The sequence below is a fragment of the Acomys russatus genome, chromosome 18, assembly GCF_903995435.1.
Source record: "Acomys russatus chromosome 18, mAcoRus1.1, whole genome shotgun sequence".
Lineage (NCBI taxonomy): Eukaryota > Metazoa > Chordata > Mammalia > Rodentia > Muridae > Acomys > Acomys russatus.
In genome coordinates, this window is record NC_067154.1 from 8,292,443 (window position 1) to 8,311,149 (window position 18,707).

At 47.3% G+C, this 18,707-nt stretch overlaps 1 protein-coding gene across 2 annotated transcripts in view; it reads right to left on the reverse strand.

Annotated features, from left to right (window-relative positions):
• Positions 1 to 4,039: 4,039 nt before the first annotated feature.
• Pnoc (prepronociceptin) overlaps positions 4,040 to 18,707 on the reverse strand; it is a 29,331-nt gene continuing 14,663 nt past the window's right edge. The window contains exons 2-4 of one of the 2 annotated variants that reach the window (XM_051161045.1): positions 17,476 to 17,625; positions 7,149 to 7,595; positions 4,040 to 4,137 (exon numbers count right to left, since the gene is read on the reverse strand). In XM_051161045.1, the coding sequence (XP_051017002.1) occupies positions 7,194 to 7,595; positions 17,476 to 17,601 (528 nt within the window). In that variant the 5' untranslated portion in view covers positions 17,602 to 17,625 and the 3' untranslated portion in view covers positions 4,040 to 4,137; positions 7,149 to 7,193. The remainder of the gene's footprint in view (positions 4,138 to 7,148; positions 7,596 to 17,475; positions 17,626 to 18,707) is intronic. The other variant, XM_051161044.1, reaches the window with a different exon arrangement.

Consider the following 18,707-nt stretch of genomic DNA (forward strand, 5'->3'; position numbering starts at 1 on the left):
TGTGAACCCAAGGGACTGTGTGTGTTAGCCTGGGCTGCTGGTGGAGTCGGGGCACTAGCGTTTGTGTGTCTTTGGTGGGGTTGTATTTTTATAATAAGCCAGGCCAGCCAGAGGTGGCCCTGGATTCTTTTGCCCCTTCTACTTCATGGATAATTAAGAGCTGGCAGCCGAAGTTTCTTTTCTCTCCTTACTTCCCATGATGCTTAGCTTCCGATCTTACTGGATTCAGGAGGGTAATGTAGAGAGAGTTTCTGAACATGGAGGGACCCCACCAAGAGGCTCTCCTCTCCCCTTATCAATCCCAGCGTGGACCGAATGTCCACTTCAGCAGAGGGATTTTAACCCCAGCCTTGGTTTAGAGCGTGTAGACATACCTGACTGTAATGGTTTTCTCCAGTTGAGGCAGGCTTCCTACGCCATTGGCATGCCAGACAGAAAAGGAAGAGAGAGAAAAGGGAACCACTGGGATGGTTAAAAAACTGAAGGAGTCTCGATTTTGTTTGGTTCTTTATTTCATTTCTGTGCAGCCTGCCACGCCTGCATTCGTTCCCTCTCTTTTCTGGTGGCGATGGCCTCCTACCCATTGTCCCCACTCAGCCCCGCCCCCGCGCTCTGCCCCCCCCCCCCATCTTGACGCTTTCATGTTGGTTCCTGAAACATGGTCTGGCTTTGAGTTTGAAGGGCAAGGGTGGCTTGTGAACACAGTCAGCCATCCAGGCCCGCTTTCTTCATGTCTGTATCTCCCTGCTTCCCGGCCCCATGGGTTTGGAACCTGACTGGGTGAAGGTGCCACAGGCGTGCTTTCAAAAGCATCAGGACCTAGCTTGCAAGCAGTTATCTCGGGAACCTGTCCAGCCATGTTGCCGCTACTCAGAGCTCTCGGAGTTACCTTCAGACGTGGTGCCATGTTGGGAGCAGCCCCAGTGCTCTTGCACCCTACTCACTCCGTGCCGCCAGTCCAGGGATACTGTCTGTGGCCAGCTGAAGTGTCAGCTACAAAGCCAAAGGGCTGTCTGGAAACATAGGCTTGGATGGATGATAAGGCTTTTAACCTGGCCCTGAAACAATGTTGCCGCTCAGACAGTGCTGAGAGCAATGGCTGTCTTGTCAGAGTGAGCACCCAGCTTGATGCCTTAGACAGGACCCTATGAAACTGAGTATGGAAACTGATCTCGTGAAAAAATAATCTGTTACTTTCTGGTCACCCCAGGTTCTGACTTTACCAGGGGCAAAAAAAGAAAAAGAAAAACAAAACAAAAAACAAACAGGGAGAAGAATCCCATCTGTGAATTTGTCTTATTGATGCTTTCCCCCCTCCTCCACCCCATCCCCGCTGTCTTCCAAGTATTATTTTTACTGTTAAGATTTTTTTTAAATGTGAAATGAAATGTAATGTTTTTACAGCAATGATATGAAATATATTTTATAAGGAATAAAATGGTACATTGTCTGACTTAGTGTGTGCCTGTACTGATTACTTTCCTGTTCCTACAGTAAGTGACAAATGATAGCATGTGACGCTGTAGGTAGGGGGACTCATTTGCTTTGGTTGGTTGGGGATGTGGCTCAGTTGGAGGACCATGTCTGGCTCTGGGTTCAGTGTCCTAAAACAAATTCAAGTAGGCTGAGTGCTTATAGTAACTATATTATAGGAAGTTATTTTTTCTTTTTTCTCTTTTCTTCCTTCCTTTCTTTCTTTCTTTTTCTCCTCTTCCTCCTCGTCTTTCTTTTTGAGACAAGGTTTTTCTATGTAGTCCTGGCTGTCCTGAACTCGCTTTTGTAGACCAGGCTGGCCTCACACTCACAGCGATCCGCCTGCCTCTGCCTCCTCAGTGCTGGGGTTAAAGGTGTGCGCCACCGCCTGGCTGGGGAAGCTACCTTAACAGATGAGACTGGTGAATCACAGAGGCTGAATGTCTTGCCAAGGCTGTGACCTGGGGGTGATGATACTGTAATCTGGGAAGTAACTTTTCTGTGGCTTACATTTGTTTTCAAAGGAAGGCATATTTCTGGGCCTGATGGGGAGTAAATAGGTTGGGAACGTAGGAGAAAATAAATCATATTCTATATACTCAGTAGCTTCTCATGGCTATAATAAAATACTCGAAGCAGGCTAACTTTAAAAGAAACAAGTTTAGAGGCTGAAAGACCAAAGGACATGGTACAAGGCTCTTGCAGGGTATTTCCTGAACACATCACCTCCCAGCAGGTGGCAGTGTTGGGAACTAATGCCAAGAGAGATTACAGTATGAAATAGGAAGCCAGAGAGGCTAGGGTCCCTAGGTCCCTTACTCAGGCATCACCTCCCACTGCCACCCTGAACATCATGCCTCCAGCACATGAAAGCTGGGGACTTCCCCAACATCTGAGTATAGTCTGCCCCTGAGGATATTGATGTCACAGGTTGTGGACAGAAAGCATCTCCTGCCCCCACTGACTTGACTCATTCCAAGAAGAGCCTGCCACATGAACCAGGCTGAAGGAAGTGTGTGTGTGTGTGTGTGTGTGTGTGTGTGTGTGTAGGGGGGTGGTTGTTGCCCTATCTTAGAATTAGTGCCTTCCTCCCAGCCAGGTTTTCTCTACACAGTCCGGGATAGCCTCCTCCTGCCTCTGAGTGCTGAGATGACAGGTGTGCACCACCCTGTTTGGTCCTGAGAGGACTTTAAAGGGGTGGCTGGGGTGCTGGACAGAGACATGCTGGCACCCTGTGCAGGAAAGACAGGAGCTGGAATGCATGGCTGCTGAAAGGGAGTAGTGAGCTGCTTCTGGGGCTAGGAGCCATCTCGGGGAGCTGGGCTCTAAGGCTCCCCAATACTTCTGGACAGTGAAGGCCCCTTGATCTTGGACTTTTTTGACCTCAGGAAGTGTAAGCAGAATAAAGTAAGCATTGCTCAGAATTTACCTGTTAACGTGGTAAATTCTGTTTGTTCCACACAGGCAGATTCAACCAGTTGCAGAGATTCTTAAAAAAACAAATTGGGTTTGCCCCAACCAAATACAGACCTTTCTTAGCATTCCCTAAGCAGCACAATTAAACAACTGTGTACATTGTATTTATGTTGTATTAGGTAGTAGAGAAAGAAACAGTTTCAATACACAGAAGCTTGTGTGTAGGCTATATACAAACGCGCTTTCTGTGCGGTGGATGATTTTGCTACCCACAGGGGGTTCTGGAACCATTTCCTCTAGGATATAGAAAAACAGTTGTGTGCTGCTGTTTCAGCAGCAGCTAATGGGCTGTGGCAGCCATCTACCGTGTAAACATTGAACTGGTCACTTACTCCAATTGCGTTCTCCCTATGTTTCCTGGCTGGACTTTTGGCAGTCGCACACCTTCCCACATTGAGTGTTACATGGAGGAAAAAAAAGTAGGTGGGCAGGCTTGCCGTTCCTTTACTGTCACAACCCACCAGCCCCAAACCAACGGGCTCTTTGCATCACTTGGAAACTGTTAACAATCTAAGTTTCTGCTGGGTCTGAGGCGTCCAGTGGAATCTAACAGCAGCTGGATGTACTCAAAGGTTGAGAACCTCTGTGTGCCCTCCAGCCCCTGCTCACACATTTTTACAGCCACTTACATCTGGCTTCACAGGGCCTGTTGCCCTCAGCGTGTTCGTGTCCCAGCATCTTCTTATAATTCGCATAGCTCTCTGAGTTTTCAAGCCCTGTGCCTCTGGGAGAGGTGGCTCTCACGGTGTGTGTTTGCAGAGTCCTTGCTTCCTCATCGCATCGCTTAGAGGACCGCTAACAAGTTTATGAACCATTTGCTCAGTAGAAGTTTAATGGAGAAAGTTGTTTCAAATGATCGGTCAAAAAGAACAGCTCTTTTACAAACAAGTTATGGCAGTGATGAGGCAAAACCCCAGGTTTGATTTTTAATACTCCTCTCACCAGGCCCTAGAAGAGGGCAGGAGGTGAATGAGAAGATTGGGGCCATTAAAATGTTAGCTGGAGGAATTACAAAAATACACTCTGATGTAGCAACAGGGTTGTGGTGAAACATGCCATGGGGAGGGGGGACAACAACTGGGCAGGAAGGTGTTGTGGGTGCTCAGTGCCTCAGGGAAGAAGGAATCCTGACTCTAGGCCGGCAGGTCTGGGTGTGGACACATGCTGTTCGGGGTATCACCTGGATGCCTGCAGAGACACAAAGGATTAAAATGTCAAACCCTGTCAGTCTTCTGAGCTGTTCATCCTGTTAGCCCAGCTGACTAAAGCAACCCAAAGCAGGCCACCATGGCAAGCGGTTCCCAGATGACCAGAAGGGGGTCCTTACTCGCTGCCCTAGCTTACCCGCCACTTTTGTGTACCACTGGCAGGAGTGCTGCATTGGATAAAAGGAAGGGTGTTGACCTAGAAGGCACGGCGACAAACCTCTTCCCAGTTCTTGGCGTCTATGTTAAATACTGTCCTGAAGCTCTCTTATATGGCCCAGGCGCCCTCAGCTAAATGTGGAGAACATGGGATTGTGAGTGTGCCGCCGATGTCCAGAAGGTCAAGGCCAGATGTGGCAGAAAGTATTAGAGGTATAGGTCAGAGGAGAGGCTGCCCCCTAAGACCTGCTGTTTCCTCCTCACAGTCTGTCCAGGGCAGTTCTGCATTGCAGGTTCTTCCATTCCAGTGTTGGCTGGCCCCCTCCCTGGATCCCAGTCTTCTGAGTATAGGATTGGCATTGGCACCTTCCACGCCAAGGACAACTTTGGCAATGGAGAGGGGGCCAGAGTGGAAGGATTTCTATCACGCACACGGCACGTTGGGCTGTGTGTATGCAGATAAGCAGGAGAGTCTCCTCTGGCTGTGACAGGCTCATTAACACACAGCCGGCCTGGAACTCAGCACATGTGTGTGCAGAAGAGAGAGAGAAAGCTGGTTACATGGTGACAGGACAGTCATTAATAATACCCAAATGAGCTGGCTAATGTGTCCATCAAGAACTTTGCACGTTGAGCAAAGCAGCAGACAGAAGCCACTTATTAGCCCTGTTACAGCACTTCTCAGCTGGAAGTATAATAGAAAATCAGAAAAACCAATTGTCTGGCTCAAATAGTATTTAAAAAAAATTGATTCTTGCTAATGGGACTGATCTTAAACTGTTTTTAGGTAAAGAATATCGTTGTGGTTTAGATATGAGCTTTGGTGTCCCTTAAGAGCCACTTTAAAGAACGCTGTTAAGATTTTGAAGAATTCGTGCTACTTCTGAAAGATTTACTACTAGATGTCAGACAGGTCTGGCTTCGAAAGAGCTAGAACGCTTGTCAAGAACTGAGCTTGTGCCTCGTGTGGAGGCGCATTCCTGTAACCCCAGTGCTCTGGGAGGCAGAGGCAGGCGGATCTCTGTGAGTTCAAGGCCAGCCTGGTTTACAAATTGAGTCCAGGACAGTCAAGGCTACACAGAGAAACCCTGTCTCAAAAACAAAATGAAACAAGAACCAAGCTTGTGACTTAAGAGTGTGCAAGTCCCCTTGGGATCTTTGGAGATGAATCATTCTGTTAAGATACGTACAGTGGCCGGCTCCCCACAACCTGATACACGTGTCCATCTTGGAGGATAAGCTTGGGGCGAACAAGTGGCCTACCAGCGTGGGCCTTGTGAGCTGGCCCTGTGCCAGAGTGTGAGCACCAAAGATTAGCATGTGGATGGATCTACCTTGAAAGAGGACTGTGAAGGACATAGCTACCTTGGCTGTGTGGGAAGCAAAAGGAGAGACTTGCATGCATTTCCCTTCCCTGCCTCAGACACCATATTGTCTCTTTTGGGACAATATCACATTGTCAAACTAACTAGTGTTTTTTTTCAAAATGTGTTTCCAAGCTGTCTTGGGCTGTGTGGGAGGCTGCCCTGCCCATGTTCACACTAGCATATATGGAGGAAGGGACATGGGCTTACGATTGGACTTAAGAATTCTTTTTTTTTTTGGTTTTTTGAGACAGGGTTTTTCTGTGTAGCCTTGGCCATCCTGGACTCACTTTGTAGACCAGGCTGGCCTCGAACTCACAGCAATCCGCCTGCCTCTGCCTCCCGAGTGCTGGGATTAAAGGCGTGCGCCACCACGCCCGGCCAAGGACTTAAGAATGCTTAACTCCACTGTGCTAATTCCTAGTGCCGTTCCATAGTCATTCACTGATAGAGTTTGGGCTTAAAATCAGTCGGCAATACCTGGGTCTCCGCTGTGTGTTTTCTCATAGGCTTTATATGAGTGTGTAAGTGTGTACTCCAGGGTATGAATGACACAGAGGAAAAGAACACAAATGCCATCCTGGGAAGAGGCAAAGCAAAACCAAACAAAACCCAAACAAAAACAAAAAACTGCAGGAAAAAAAAAAAAAGACTCACTCTTTCTTAGTGCATATTTTAAAACCCACTAGATCCAGTGGGCCAAATTCTGGAATCCTGGTTCAGCAAGGATTGCCATTGATGATAAAGAACTGGTCTTTCCCTGGCAAAGTGCCAGGATGACCAAATTGTTAGAGGAAGAAATAGGCATAACTCTGGGTCTCAAAGCAAAATCTTTGGCAAGGCGAGATAGGAAATATTAATGGTTTCCATGGAGTTTAGCCAGCTTGTATGTGGGGTACAGTGGATAAGCTGTCTTTGAAGTAGAGCAGTAATCGGCCTTTTTGCAAATGGCTAAGAGGAGGGTTGGGCTATTGGTTTTTTTTTGCAGATAAAGTCTCTGAGGAAAGGTGAGCTGAATGGTTGCTATAGTAACTGGCTGTTAGAATTGGTCCACTTAACTGTCCCCATAGTAACTAAGCTCCTGGAGAGCTATAGAGGAATTAGTTATCTTAACATACTACTATTATCCCCATGGTAACCAGTGCCTGAATGGGAGTGGTCAGCCACAAGGAAAATGGTGGGAAAACTTTGCTCCTGGGAGAAATGGGGTAAGAAGGAGGCAGCGATGTGAATTTCTTCATTAACCAAACCTCTCAAGAGCTGGAGTCCTTGAGATGTGTGTGGAGAGAGGGAAGAGGGTGCGTGCGTGCATGTGTATGTATGTGTGTGTGTGTGTGTGTGTGTGTGTGTGTGTGTGTGTGTGTGTGTGTGTGTGTTTGGGGCTAAATTGTTTCTAGGCTTGGGAAGAAGCCTGAGACAGTTGGGTGAATGAGGTCACTTCTTGCCCCCTGCTAGTTGGCGCCCAACTCACTCATGGGTTGCAGTGGCCGGTGCAGCTGGGAGGGGCTTCTTCTGGCTACACATTACCATTCTGGTGGAGAGTGCGCCGGCGCTGGCTTGACTGCATGCTCAGAACCAGGTACTGTCTCATAAATTCACTGAAGCGCTTCTGGTTGGCCAACTTCCGGGCCGACTTCCGGGCCCCAGTGAAGCCCCCAAACCTCTTCTGCAGCTGCTTTTGCTCCACCTCTTCAGCGTCATCTGCGCCAGGCGCCGTATCTCGCGCTTGCGCCACGCTCCTGACACGCGGCATTCGCTTCAGATGCTGCATCTCCGAGGCTTTTGGCTGGTAAAGAGCAGCTGACACGAGCTCTGGGTCAGCAGGGTTGAGCTGTCCAGAGCCACTGGCCATGACTTTGGTGCACGCAGTCCAGAGAGGGCGGGGGAAGACCTTCTCTTCACACTGGAGGATGCACACCTGCGAAGACACAGGCAGGAGGAAGAGAAAAGGGTCAAAGCCAGGGAAGAGCTAAGCCGCAGAATCATTTATATCTGTTCCAAGTCATGTTTCTGAGGGGCCATTTCTCAAGTATTGTGCAGAAGTTTATGCACGCGTGCGCGAGTGCACATGTATGTATGTGCACGTGTGTGTGTATGTGTGTGTATGTGTGTGTAGGCCAGATGTACACATTAGTTATCTTCCTCTATCATCACTCTTCATTTAATTTTAATAGCATTTTCTTTACAATAATAATAATAATTAACCTCATTACTTATATTTTATTTTAACTAATTTGTTTATATTTATGTATATTTATAATATTTTTAATTATATAGATTATTATTATTATTATTATTATTATTATTATTATTATTATTATAAAGAAAATGGTATTGAACACTGTGTGGAGTCTCCTTCTACCTTTATGTGCCTTTCAGGAAGCAAACTCAGGAAACTGGCTTGAATAGAGGCACCATTACCCACTGAGCCATCTCCCTGGCCCTTCCGTTCTCTTTTTTGACACAGGGTCTCTTATTGACCTGGAATGACCTGGTCCAGTTGGGCTATACTGGCTGGTCAGCAAGCCCCAGAGGGCTTCCTGTCTCTGCTTCCCTAGTGCTGGGATCCCAGGTACATGCTTCCGTGCTTGGCTTTTATGTGGCTGCTGGGAGTGGAATACAGATCCTCATGTCTTAGGGTGTGCTGTGATGTGAGGAAACACCATGACTGAAGGGACTTGGAGAGGAAAGGCTTTATTGGGCTCATATGTCCGCATCATAGTCCATCACCGAAGGAAGTCAGGACAGGAACCTGGAGGCAGGAACGGATGCAGAAGCCATGGGAAAAAAAATGCTGTTTACTGGCTTACTCAGCATGCTCTCTAATAGAACCCAGGGTCACCAGCCCAGGGATGACACCACCCACCATGGGCTAGACCCTCCCCTGCCCTTCCCCGTCAATCACTAGTTAAGAAAACGCCTTACACCCGGATCTCCCGAGGTCATTTCCTCAACCGACACCCTTTCCTCTCTGATGACTAGCTTCTGTCAAGCCACACAAAGCCATCCAGCACAACCGATGAGCCGTCTCCCCAAACCATGTTGCAGGAGTTTTGCATATGGTAGCACCACCCCGTGCCCCCAAATCTGTAGAATTTCAGAGTTGGAAACGGAACCCGTTGACTCTGCTGCATTATTTTACTAATGAAGAAACTAGGGTTCAGAGCTGTGATTCATTTATCTCCAGGTGACCCAGCGAGTTCACACAGAATGAAGGCATTCCAAATTATACCCTGCAAAAGCCTTGGCCTTTTGGAGTGTAGCAAAGCTCATGAGTGTCACTCAGGAAGAAGAATTCTACTTCTTTCTACCATTGAGCCAGGGAAGGGCAGACTGGTTACAGAAACAGGGGAGAAAGGGGGTTATACCTGCACGTGTATTTTAAGGTCACCCTTTAGCTGGGGAGATGGCTTGGTTGGGCCAGCATGAGGACCCGAGTTCAGATCCCATGATGAGCACGGGCCGCCCTGAGAGAGACTGTCTCAAAAAGCAAGGTGGGGGAATGCCAGAGGAAGACTCACATGCACACAGGTGCACGGTCACGCACACTACACATGTGTATACACGAGCACATGGGAAGTAAACTAAAGCCATCATCTAAAGATCAACCCTGGTGTCACTAGTTTCCAGAATCCTATTCGTACATCATTTGTAGACAGTGATGTCCAAATGACTCTGGATGCAGACAGGCTGGGCACGTGGAGCTAAACCCTACAATCTCCTGAACTTGTGCCTACTTAGATATAAGCTAGGCAATGCTCCAGGCACTCTCTGCTGCTGGCCTGCTCCTCCAAGTGCCAAGCCTGCTAGTGGAGAGCAGCGACAGGACCATGCCATCTTTCCATCACCCTCTGGCTGATTGTGACCTTGGCTTCATTCTCTTGCTCTCCTATCTCCATCTGGGGTTCCTGGAAGCCTCACTGCCAGCTTTTCTTACCATGTGCATTTTGGCTTCACCCTTGACTCTCGCTCTGATGCTCCTGGCCTTGCCCAGATGAAGTCTTCTTTCTCCTTGACCTTTCCAGAGCCCCTCATCAAACTGTTGTACTCCTGCCCAGCTCCCCAAGTTCCTTGTGGTATGGAGATGGTCTCTTTTTCTCTAGCACATAACCCTGGTTCCTTCCTGAAGACAACAGTGCATTTCCCCCACCCCCTTGTAGCCAGGTGTGGCAGGCAGCAGGAATAAAAATGACCACTTGGGGCCTCCAATGAGCGAGGGGCTGACTTCGCAGGGAAGAGCAACCTTTTCCCTCCTTGTCTGGTTGGGGATGTGGGTATTTTGGGCTGTTTTTCTCCTGCCATCCTGAAACTACAAGGTGACTTGGAGGGTGACCTCCTGTGCTGGAAGCCAAATGATCATGGGAACAGTACTTTGGCAGAATAAAAAGACTTGAGACCTTAGGGCTGTGACACCAGCCCTGAACTCACTTTGTGGATTGTCACATCTATCTCATTGGGTCCCTGTTATATTGGTCTTTTGATACCAGCAGGTAAATTCAATCCCCATGTGATATATTCTTTCCATCTGCTCTACCTTTATTCTATTGCTATGATAAAATATCCTGATGAAAACCAACTTAGAGGAGAAAGGGTTTATGTATTACTCCAGGTGACAGCCCAGTATTGCAGGGAAGTCACAGCATCAGGGGCTTGAGACAGCTGGTCACATCATGTCCGCAGTCAAAAGCAAAGAGACAGGAACACATGTAGGCTGATGTACTTGCTTGCTTGTGCTCAACTCTTATATAGCTCAGGAGGCCCTGCCTAGGGAATGGTGCTGCCCACAGGGGGCTAGGTCTTCTCAAGTCAATTAACTTAATTAGGACAGTTCCCTCACAGAAATGCTCACAGGCCAACTCAATGCAGATCATCCCGCATTGAGATTTTTGTACTATGTGATTCCAGCTTGTGGTAAGCTGGCAAATGAAGTTAATATCGCACCACTTTATTTTGCCTTTTTGCTTGCCCTTTCTTGCTCTCTCTGGGTGGTTTGTTATTCTATAGCTGACTTTAAAAAAAGATTTACTTTAGTGTGTGTGTGTGTGTGTGTGTGTGCACGTGCACACATATGCCTGTGGAGGCCAGCAGAGGACTCCTGAAGCTGGAGTTACAGTAATTTGTAAGCTGTTGGATGTAGGTGCTGGGACCTGAACTCTGGTTCGCTGAAAGAGTAGGAAGTGCTCTTAAACAATGAGCTATCTCTCCAGGACTTAGTGAGATGTTAAACTCTGCATACATTTTTGCTTTTCTTCTCCCTGCCTTCCCCCTATCCAAGCAGTCCATGCACCTGTCTCCCTTTTCCGTTCCTTCTGCAATGCCTGAGTGCTTCTCAGAAGACAGAAACCTCCCACTGCTCCTTCCATCTCTCTCTTTGCCACTCAAATCCATGTGAGGTTTCTGGAGGGTCTAGAATTGCTCTAATCACATCATGACCTGCCCACAACTCCCTGGTAGCTTGTCTTGCCTTCAAAACATCTCCAGACTCCTGAACAGGGCATATGTGATATGTGACCCAGCCCACATTTATGGCTTATTTCTAACTCCTTGTCCTTTTCAGCCTCCCAGGCATGCAGGGCTTCTATACCTTACACACTTCTCTGCCTTTTGTCACTCTGTGCCCTCTGATGGAATAACCCTTGTACCGTCCTTGTAGACATGGCTGCATTCTAATTTTAACTCTTTATCTTTTATCTTCTTTTGGTTCCTTGTAAAGAGTTGCTCTGTCTTATCTCTGTGTTCCCACCCAACTTGTGGGGATTTTAATGATAGATATGATATTTATAATACCGTATAAAGCATAATCTAAAAAGTTGAGCACATCTTATTTACATGAGTCCTGGGTAAGTGCTTCTCCTTATAGTGATTAATCGGCAGTCAATTGTATCTCTTAAGTTCTGGAAATACTAGTGCATGGACACATTTGGTTGTCAGGTGTCTTTTTAGAAAATATATGTGCTTGGTGCACGTGTGCATGTGTGTGCATGTGCACGTGTGTGTGCATGTGTGTGTGTGTGTGTGTGTGTGTGTGTGTGTAAAACCCAGAGGACAACCTGGGGTGTCACCCTCAGGAATGTTGTTCATTTGCTTTTAGGCAGGGTCTCTCATTGCCTTGGAGCTTACCAACTAGGCTAGACTAGCTGGTCATGGACTCCCAGGGACCCTCCTGTCTCCACATTCTCAGTGCTAGGAGTACAAGCACATGCCATCATGCTCTGCTTTTCTTTTTCATTCCAGAGTAAGTTTAATTACAAGAACATATTGCAACTATTATATCAAAAGTATTATTATTATTATTATTATTATTATTATTATTATTATTATTATTATATTATTATTTTGGTTTTTGAAGAAAGGATTTCTCTGTGTCGTCTTGGCTGTCCTTGGACTCACTTTGCAGTCTAGGCTGGCTTCAAACTCACAGAGATCCACCCATCTCTGCCTCACTGAGCGCTGGAATTACAGGTGTGTGCCACCACATCCAGCTCAAAAGCATTTATTAATGAACGTTAAACAAAACACTATAACTTTTCTTTCTGATAAATAATTTCTGTAGCATGTGCATGTGCATTAGTTCCAACCCAGATTCTGGAGCGTGAACTCAGGTCATCATTTGGGCAAAGTGATCCCTTAATGAACCGAGTCCTCAGGTGTCCTCTAGTGCCATGTAGAGGCTGAAGATGTTAGCAAACGCCTTCAGTACACCAAACAGATGCCAGCAACCAATAGTTGCCCAGCTCCTCCAGTCCATGGTGGCAGATTTGCTGAAACAGTATTTTCCAGAGTCCAGCAGGAGCACAGGGTGGTGTGGGCAGCACTGACAAGCCTGATAGAGACGTGGGGGTTGGGAACAGCTCAGCCTTTGGGTACAACTGGTTCAACTTCACAGAGAAGGAACCTTCACTGCTTGCTGGATTTTCTGTGAACTGAGTATTCCTGGGCTCCTTATGCCAGATGGTAATTAGATCTTGTGTCAATGAGAGGAAATGAAATTTTGTGATCAAACCAGATGCCTCGCTCTTTACTGAGACTCAATACAACACCAGATAAAGCAGATACTGACCAAATCATCACAACTGTTGTTTTAGGATAAAGTTTGAGGCAAATTTGGGGTATCTAAATGTACAACAGCATTTTTAGTGCCAGATGGGCATATGGAGCCTCATGTTTAACCCTCTGGTCTGGGGCCCTCATCAGCCATTTCAGAGGGCTGGGCTAGTGGCTTATTAAGTGAGCTGGACACGTTTTCTCAGCCACGATGATGATGACATTGCTATATTAAGCTGGAGCATCTGGAGTCCTAGACTGGTGCCAAATTGATTTGTAAGGCTGGGCTTTTGGAGAGACTGAGCAAAGGGCCATTTGGCTGTCTGGATCAGAGATTAGGGTACAGGCTGGCGGTGTACAGCGGCTAGGCCTGGGTTCTAGCCTTGTACCACATGTCAGACACACGAGTCCTCTAAGGAGAATGAAGGCAGGTGCTGCATTGCTTTGGTTCCTGTTTCTGGCTGAGTGATGATTAGGAGCTATTTGTTCTAGGAGGTCCTGCATGGCTAGGCTTGTAGCTCAGCCATAGTACACCTACCTGGTCATTCACAGGGCCCTAGGTTCAATCCTAACTACTGCAAAATTTATAAAAATAAGTCGAGAGGCTGAAGAGATGGTTCAGTGGTTAAGAGCACACACTGATCCTGTAGAGGATCCAACTTCAGCTCCTAACACGTAGGGATGGAACGCAGTCACCTGTAACTCCAGCTCCAAGGGCTCTGACACCATCTTTGGCCTCCCATGGGCAACTGCACTCATGTACACAAAGCCCCCTGCCCCCCGTACACAATGTACATACATGAATGTGTGTGTGTGTGTGTATGTGTGTGTATTCAAAGGCAGACACTAACCAGGGCAGCAGATAAATATCATGGAAAAATCCACTAGGAGAGTGTCTGCCGCAAATCATCTGCTAAAAACCCTCACTCACTGCAGGCAGAGGCGCCAGGAGGGAGTTGTTTCTATTGCCATAGTTTTAGGACTTTTCAGTGCATCGCCCTAAGCTGTTTTTGAGAGTGTGTTGTTTTAGTCTTGAACTCTAAAATAACTCTTGTGAAACTGGTTTCTTCTACTTGAACCGATGGACTAAGAGCCACTGACAATTAGGTGAGAAACCAGAGGGCACTGCAGTGGGTTTGGATGTGAGTCATGTGCTGACCAAAATTATAGTCTATCAAAAAGCCAACCGTGCTTGGGCCACCTACCAGGAGTAGAAATAGAAAAATTTCAGATGAAGCCAAGTGTCCTGAAGATCCTGGGAACAAGTCAGGGTTACATAATCTGGTAGAAAGACCGGGGAGGTGACCCCAGCTGAGACGAGAGTCCCCTCCCCCCATTCCCCTCATCACAGCAGACATAGGCAAGATTTGCAGATTCAGAAAACGAGACATAATTGCCTATGTTCTTGGCATTTCATTCTACTTTAAAATAGGTTAAAAGGGAATATGAACTAGAAACAAAAAACAAGCAGGTAATAGCGTCCTCAGGGGCCAGCAGGCACCGCGAAGCATTTATCTCCGACTGTGAGGCTTTTTACCAATCCATTTTCTGACTTGTTTCTAGGAAGTAAAGGGGGTGTTGTCTGGACCCCGAAGATCTGAGATGCTAATGTAGAGATAGAAGCATGCTTCCAATTCTTCACCACCCTGGCAAGACCTGAATGCAAGACTTTACCGCGGCTGCCCAAGATGTGCCCAGCAAGGAGCCTAATGTTCTGAGAATCATACAGTTTCCACAAGCCAGGCTGCCTGAGCCCTGTTATGGGACACATGCTAAGACCCATGCTGGGAGGCCTAGATAGGTAAACAAAGGAACTCATACCTTGGGGGGGGTGGGGGGAGTGAAGGCAGGCATGGGCCTCAACAGCCAGAAAAAGTATAGCCCATGAGTATCCTCACCCAGGAAGAAGAATTTTATTTCGTTTCCTCATCAAGCTCAAGGTCAGACTGGTTAAAAATAAAAACAAAAAACCCTAGGGGTGTGAGAGTAGGTGGTAAAGCCAGCATGTATATTGAAAATAAAGGTCACAGTGGAGAAAACAAGGCTGGCGGTGCTAATTTTCATCCTACGTACACTGGCCATTCTCATCTGTGCGTGATCTACAGCAGTGGCCTGGGATACAGGCAGGTTGGGCACGTGGGGCTAAGCATGCAGTCTATTCCATCGGGGCTCCTCCCCATCCCCAAGCCAGGCCCCAGAGCTCCAGGAACTTGCTGCTGCTGCTGCTGCTGCACCTCAGTGTCTGGTGGAGACCATCAGCCTGACTGTGTCATCTCTCCAGTTCTTTCTGGCTGCTCCTGGCCTTGGCTCCACCCTCCTGAACTTCCTGTCTTGATTTGGGTCACCTAGAAGCCTCCATTTCCTTCTTCCTATATGCTAGCTTAGCTCTACCTGTGCTTCTTCTCTGCGTTTTCGGATCAAAACTCCACCTGAACTTTACTTTCATGAGTGAACAAAGTGTTAACACGGCGAAGCTTACCCTGGGCCTTGAAGTATAAGTGGGGTTTTGTGGATGAGGTAAGGGAGAGGCAGGTGCAAGGTGGCAGGAGAGCAAGGAAAGTCAGGGTTCCCTAGGAGCTGTCAGGAGTGGCTGGACCTGGGCTTAAGCCCAAGAGACAGAGGGTCAGGGGTATAGCTTTGACTGTTACCTGCAGCCTGGGGGAGAAAAGCCAGGGCGTGTGGTGGCAACTCAGAAGGAGAGGGACAGAGGGGCAAGAAGCTATCTTGCCATCTCTATGTTTAGAGGTTGGGCAGAGGAATAGAGGCCAATACGGAAGGCTGGGAAGTAGACAGAGAGGGAAGAGACCCATAAAGCTGGCAAGAGAAGCACGAGATGTTTCTGGGAGGATGAGTTATTGGACAGATAGATGCCTAGAGGAAAAGATGATGGGTGTGCATCAGAAACATTTCCTTCCAAGGGGTCATAGGCTGCCCTTCCTGACCGTGTGACTGTGGAGTGCCTGGGGCTGGGCGAGTGCAGTGTCTGTCTGTAGGGGCTGAGGTCATATTTCTACCTGGAGCCGGGAGGTAGCAAGGTGTATTGGGCACCGGCTACACTGGATTTTGTGTCTGCACATCTGCCTTAAGGAACAGCAATGATTTGCTTGTCTTGAAAGGCTAGGCGGGGGGCGGGGGGAGAGTTTGAAACACAGTGCCTTGAAAGCAGCTTTATTGACTTCAAAGGGAAAACATAATTGAATCATACTGGATTTCATAGGAGAGACTAGCTATCTAAACTGAAATTAAAGGCGTGAGAAGGCAGTTCATTTAATGAATAAAAATTTAATGTTTTGTACACCAAGTTGGAAATTTAAAACACAAGAGAGCATTTTGGATGTTCATTATAGAATTATCTGCAATATAAAAAAAAAAATGGATGACAATATGCACATCCAACAGATGGAGAATGGAGAGTAAGTTATATACTCAGAAAGAAATCACTTGGAGTCATGTATAATAACGTAAGACTATTGATCCTGAGATACTACAGAAAGTAAGAAAAAGTAAGGTTCTCTCGGATAGATGCAGCATAATAGTGATCTTCATTGTCAACCTGAGGGGTTTAGAATTGTTGATAAGGGTATTTCTTTCTTTATTTTTTGATTTATTTATTTATGCATGAGTGTTCTATTTGCATGTATGCCTGTATGACAGAAGAGGGCATCAAATCCTATTATAGATGGTCATGAGCCACCATGTGGTTACTGGGAATTGAACTCAGGACCTCTGGAAGAGCAGCCAGTGCTCTTAACCACTGAGTCATTGTTCCAGCCCTGATGAGGGTATTTCAAGACAGGGCTTATTGAGGATGAAAACCCCACACTGAGTGTGGGTAGTGTTATCCCAAGAGTCGGAGTCTAAGACTGAACAAAGAACCGAGCTGTGAGCATCGCTAGTCACCTCTCTCTGCTTCCCGACTGTAACCCAATGAGACCAGCTGCCTCGATTTCTTGCTTCCATGCTGTCTCCTTCATGATAAACTGTGCTCTCAGACTGTGAGCCAAACTAAGCCCTTCCTTAAACTTCAAGGGTTTTTGTCACAGCAAAGAGAAAAGTAACTAGTATGTGGGTTGAAGAAGATTTGAAATATATATATATATATATATATATATATATATATATATATATGTGTGTGTGTGTGTGTGTGTGTGTGTGTGTGTGTGTGTGTGTGTGTGTGTGTATTATGCATTGACACTGGGACAAGGACATCATGAACAGATATTTATTAGAAGATAAAGAGGGAAGATCAGAGGGGTCTAGTGGTAGAGAGAGAGGACCATGGGGGTGTGGTTATAAAGAGGGAGGATCACAGGGGTCTGGTGATAAAGAGGGAGGACCACAGGGGTCTGATAATAGAGAGGGAGGACCACAGGGGTCTGGTGGTAAAGAAGGAGGACCTCAGGGGTCTGGTTATAAAGATGGAGGACCACAGGGGTCTGGTGCTAAAGATGGAGGACCACAGGGGTCTGGTGCTAAAGATGGAGGACCACAGGGGTCTGGTGCTAAAGGGGGAGAATCACAGGGGTCTGGTGGTGGAGAGGGAGGATTACAGGGATCTGGTAATAAAGAAGGAGGATCTCAGGGGTGATAGTAGGAAGATGCAGCTCAGGTCCACCTGTGTCCTCTTGGTCACATGACAATGCTCAAGTCCTATGACCTCTGGAGAGACTTGAGTGTCTCACTTAGGGTTTGCTTTGGAGTCAGAGGGAGGGGGTGGCAGGGAAGAGGGCTGCCCCTCTACCTCCCGGACCTACCTTCAAGTTGAAGCTGTCTGGGCCTGGGTGGAGCTTCTCCTGGCAGCTGAGGCAGTCCCTAGGACAGCTGCTGAACGCACTGGAGAGCAGGCTGAGCAGCAGGATGTCACCAAACAGGATTCTCATGGTGTAGCTGCAGGGAGCAAGAGGCTGAAACACAGAGGACACGTGTCAGTCAGTACAGTCTGGGGAGAGGGTTAGTCAGCTGTGGGGACCATGACCTGGGCAGGCAAGCATCATTCCTCTGGGAGGAGACTCCTCAGGTCTGAGAGTCAACCTGGGAAAGAATAGATTGTCAGAAGTGCTGGTGGCCTGGTCCCTGCCATCCTGGCCTGCTTTCATTCACAGGCTATGTGTAGTCTGGATCCTGGGAGAGCACTTGTGATTCCTGCCACTTGGCTGGTCTCTGTCACTACAGGAATTGCTGTAGGGTGGGCAACAGTCTTCTTGGAGGACAGAGGTATCACATCCCAGCCGACAAATGCATGCCGTTAGGTCAACCTCTTCAAACCTCAGTTTTCATAACTGTAAAAGAGGAAGCATGGGGAGCTCGAGAGATGGCTCAGTGGTTAAGAGCACTGCCTGCTCTTCCAAAGGTCCTGAGTTCAATTCCCAGAAACTACATGGTGGCTCACAACCATCTGTAATGTGACCTGATGCCCTCTTCTGACCTACAGGTGTACATGCAGGCAGAACACTGTATACATAATAAATAAATCTTAAAAAAAAAAAAAAAAAGAAAAAGAGGAAACATGGCACCCACCTCATTGCAATGTTTGGAAGATGAGATATGACTTGTATGGGCCAGGTCTGCAAAGTGACCAAGAATGCTTGTCCCTCAAGTCTCTCTTCCAGGAAGCTTCCATGTGTCCCTGTATGTCACCCACGTTCTGAGCTACTGCTATAGTCTGAGTGCGTGTGCCTTCTCAGAATACATATGTCATAATCTATGATGGTTCAACTCAGCAGACAGCTCGAGCAGATTATAAACAAATAGGAGGAGGTGGGAGGTTCAGTGGGTGAAGTGCTTGCTATGCAAGTGAGCACTGGAGTTCAGATCCCTGGCACCAGCAAAGGCTGAGTGGGCATGATGGGCTACCTGTAATCCCAGTGCAGTGGGAGGTAGAGGCAGGGAATCACCAGAGCAGGGTGGACAAATAATTGGTGAACCAGTGACTTCCAGGCCTGTGTGAAAGAACCTGCTTGTCTGTGTATAGTCTAGTTAGTGATTG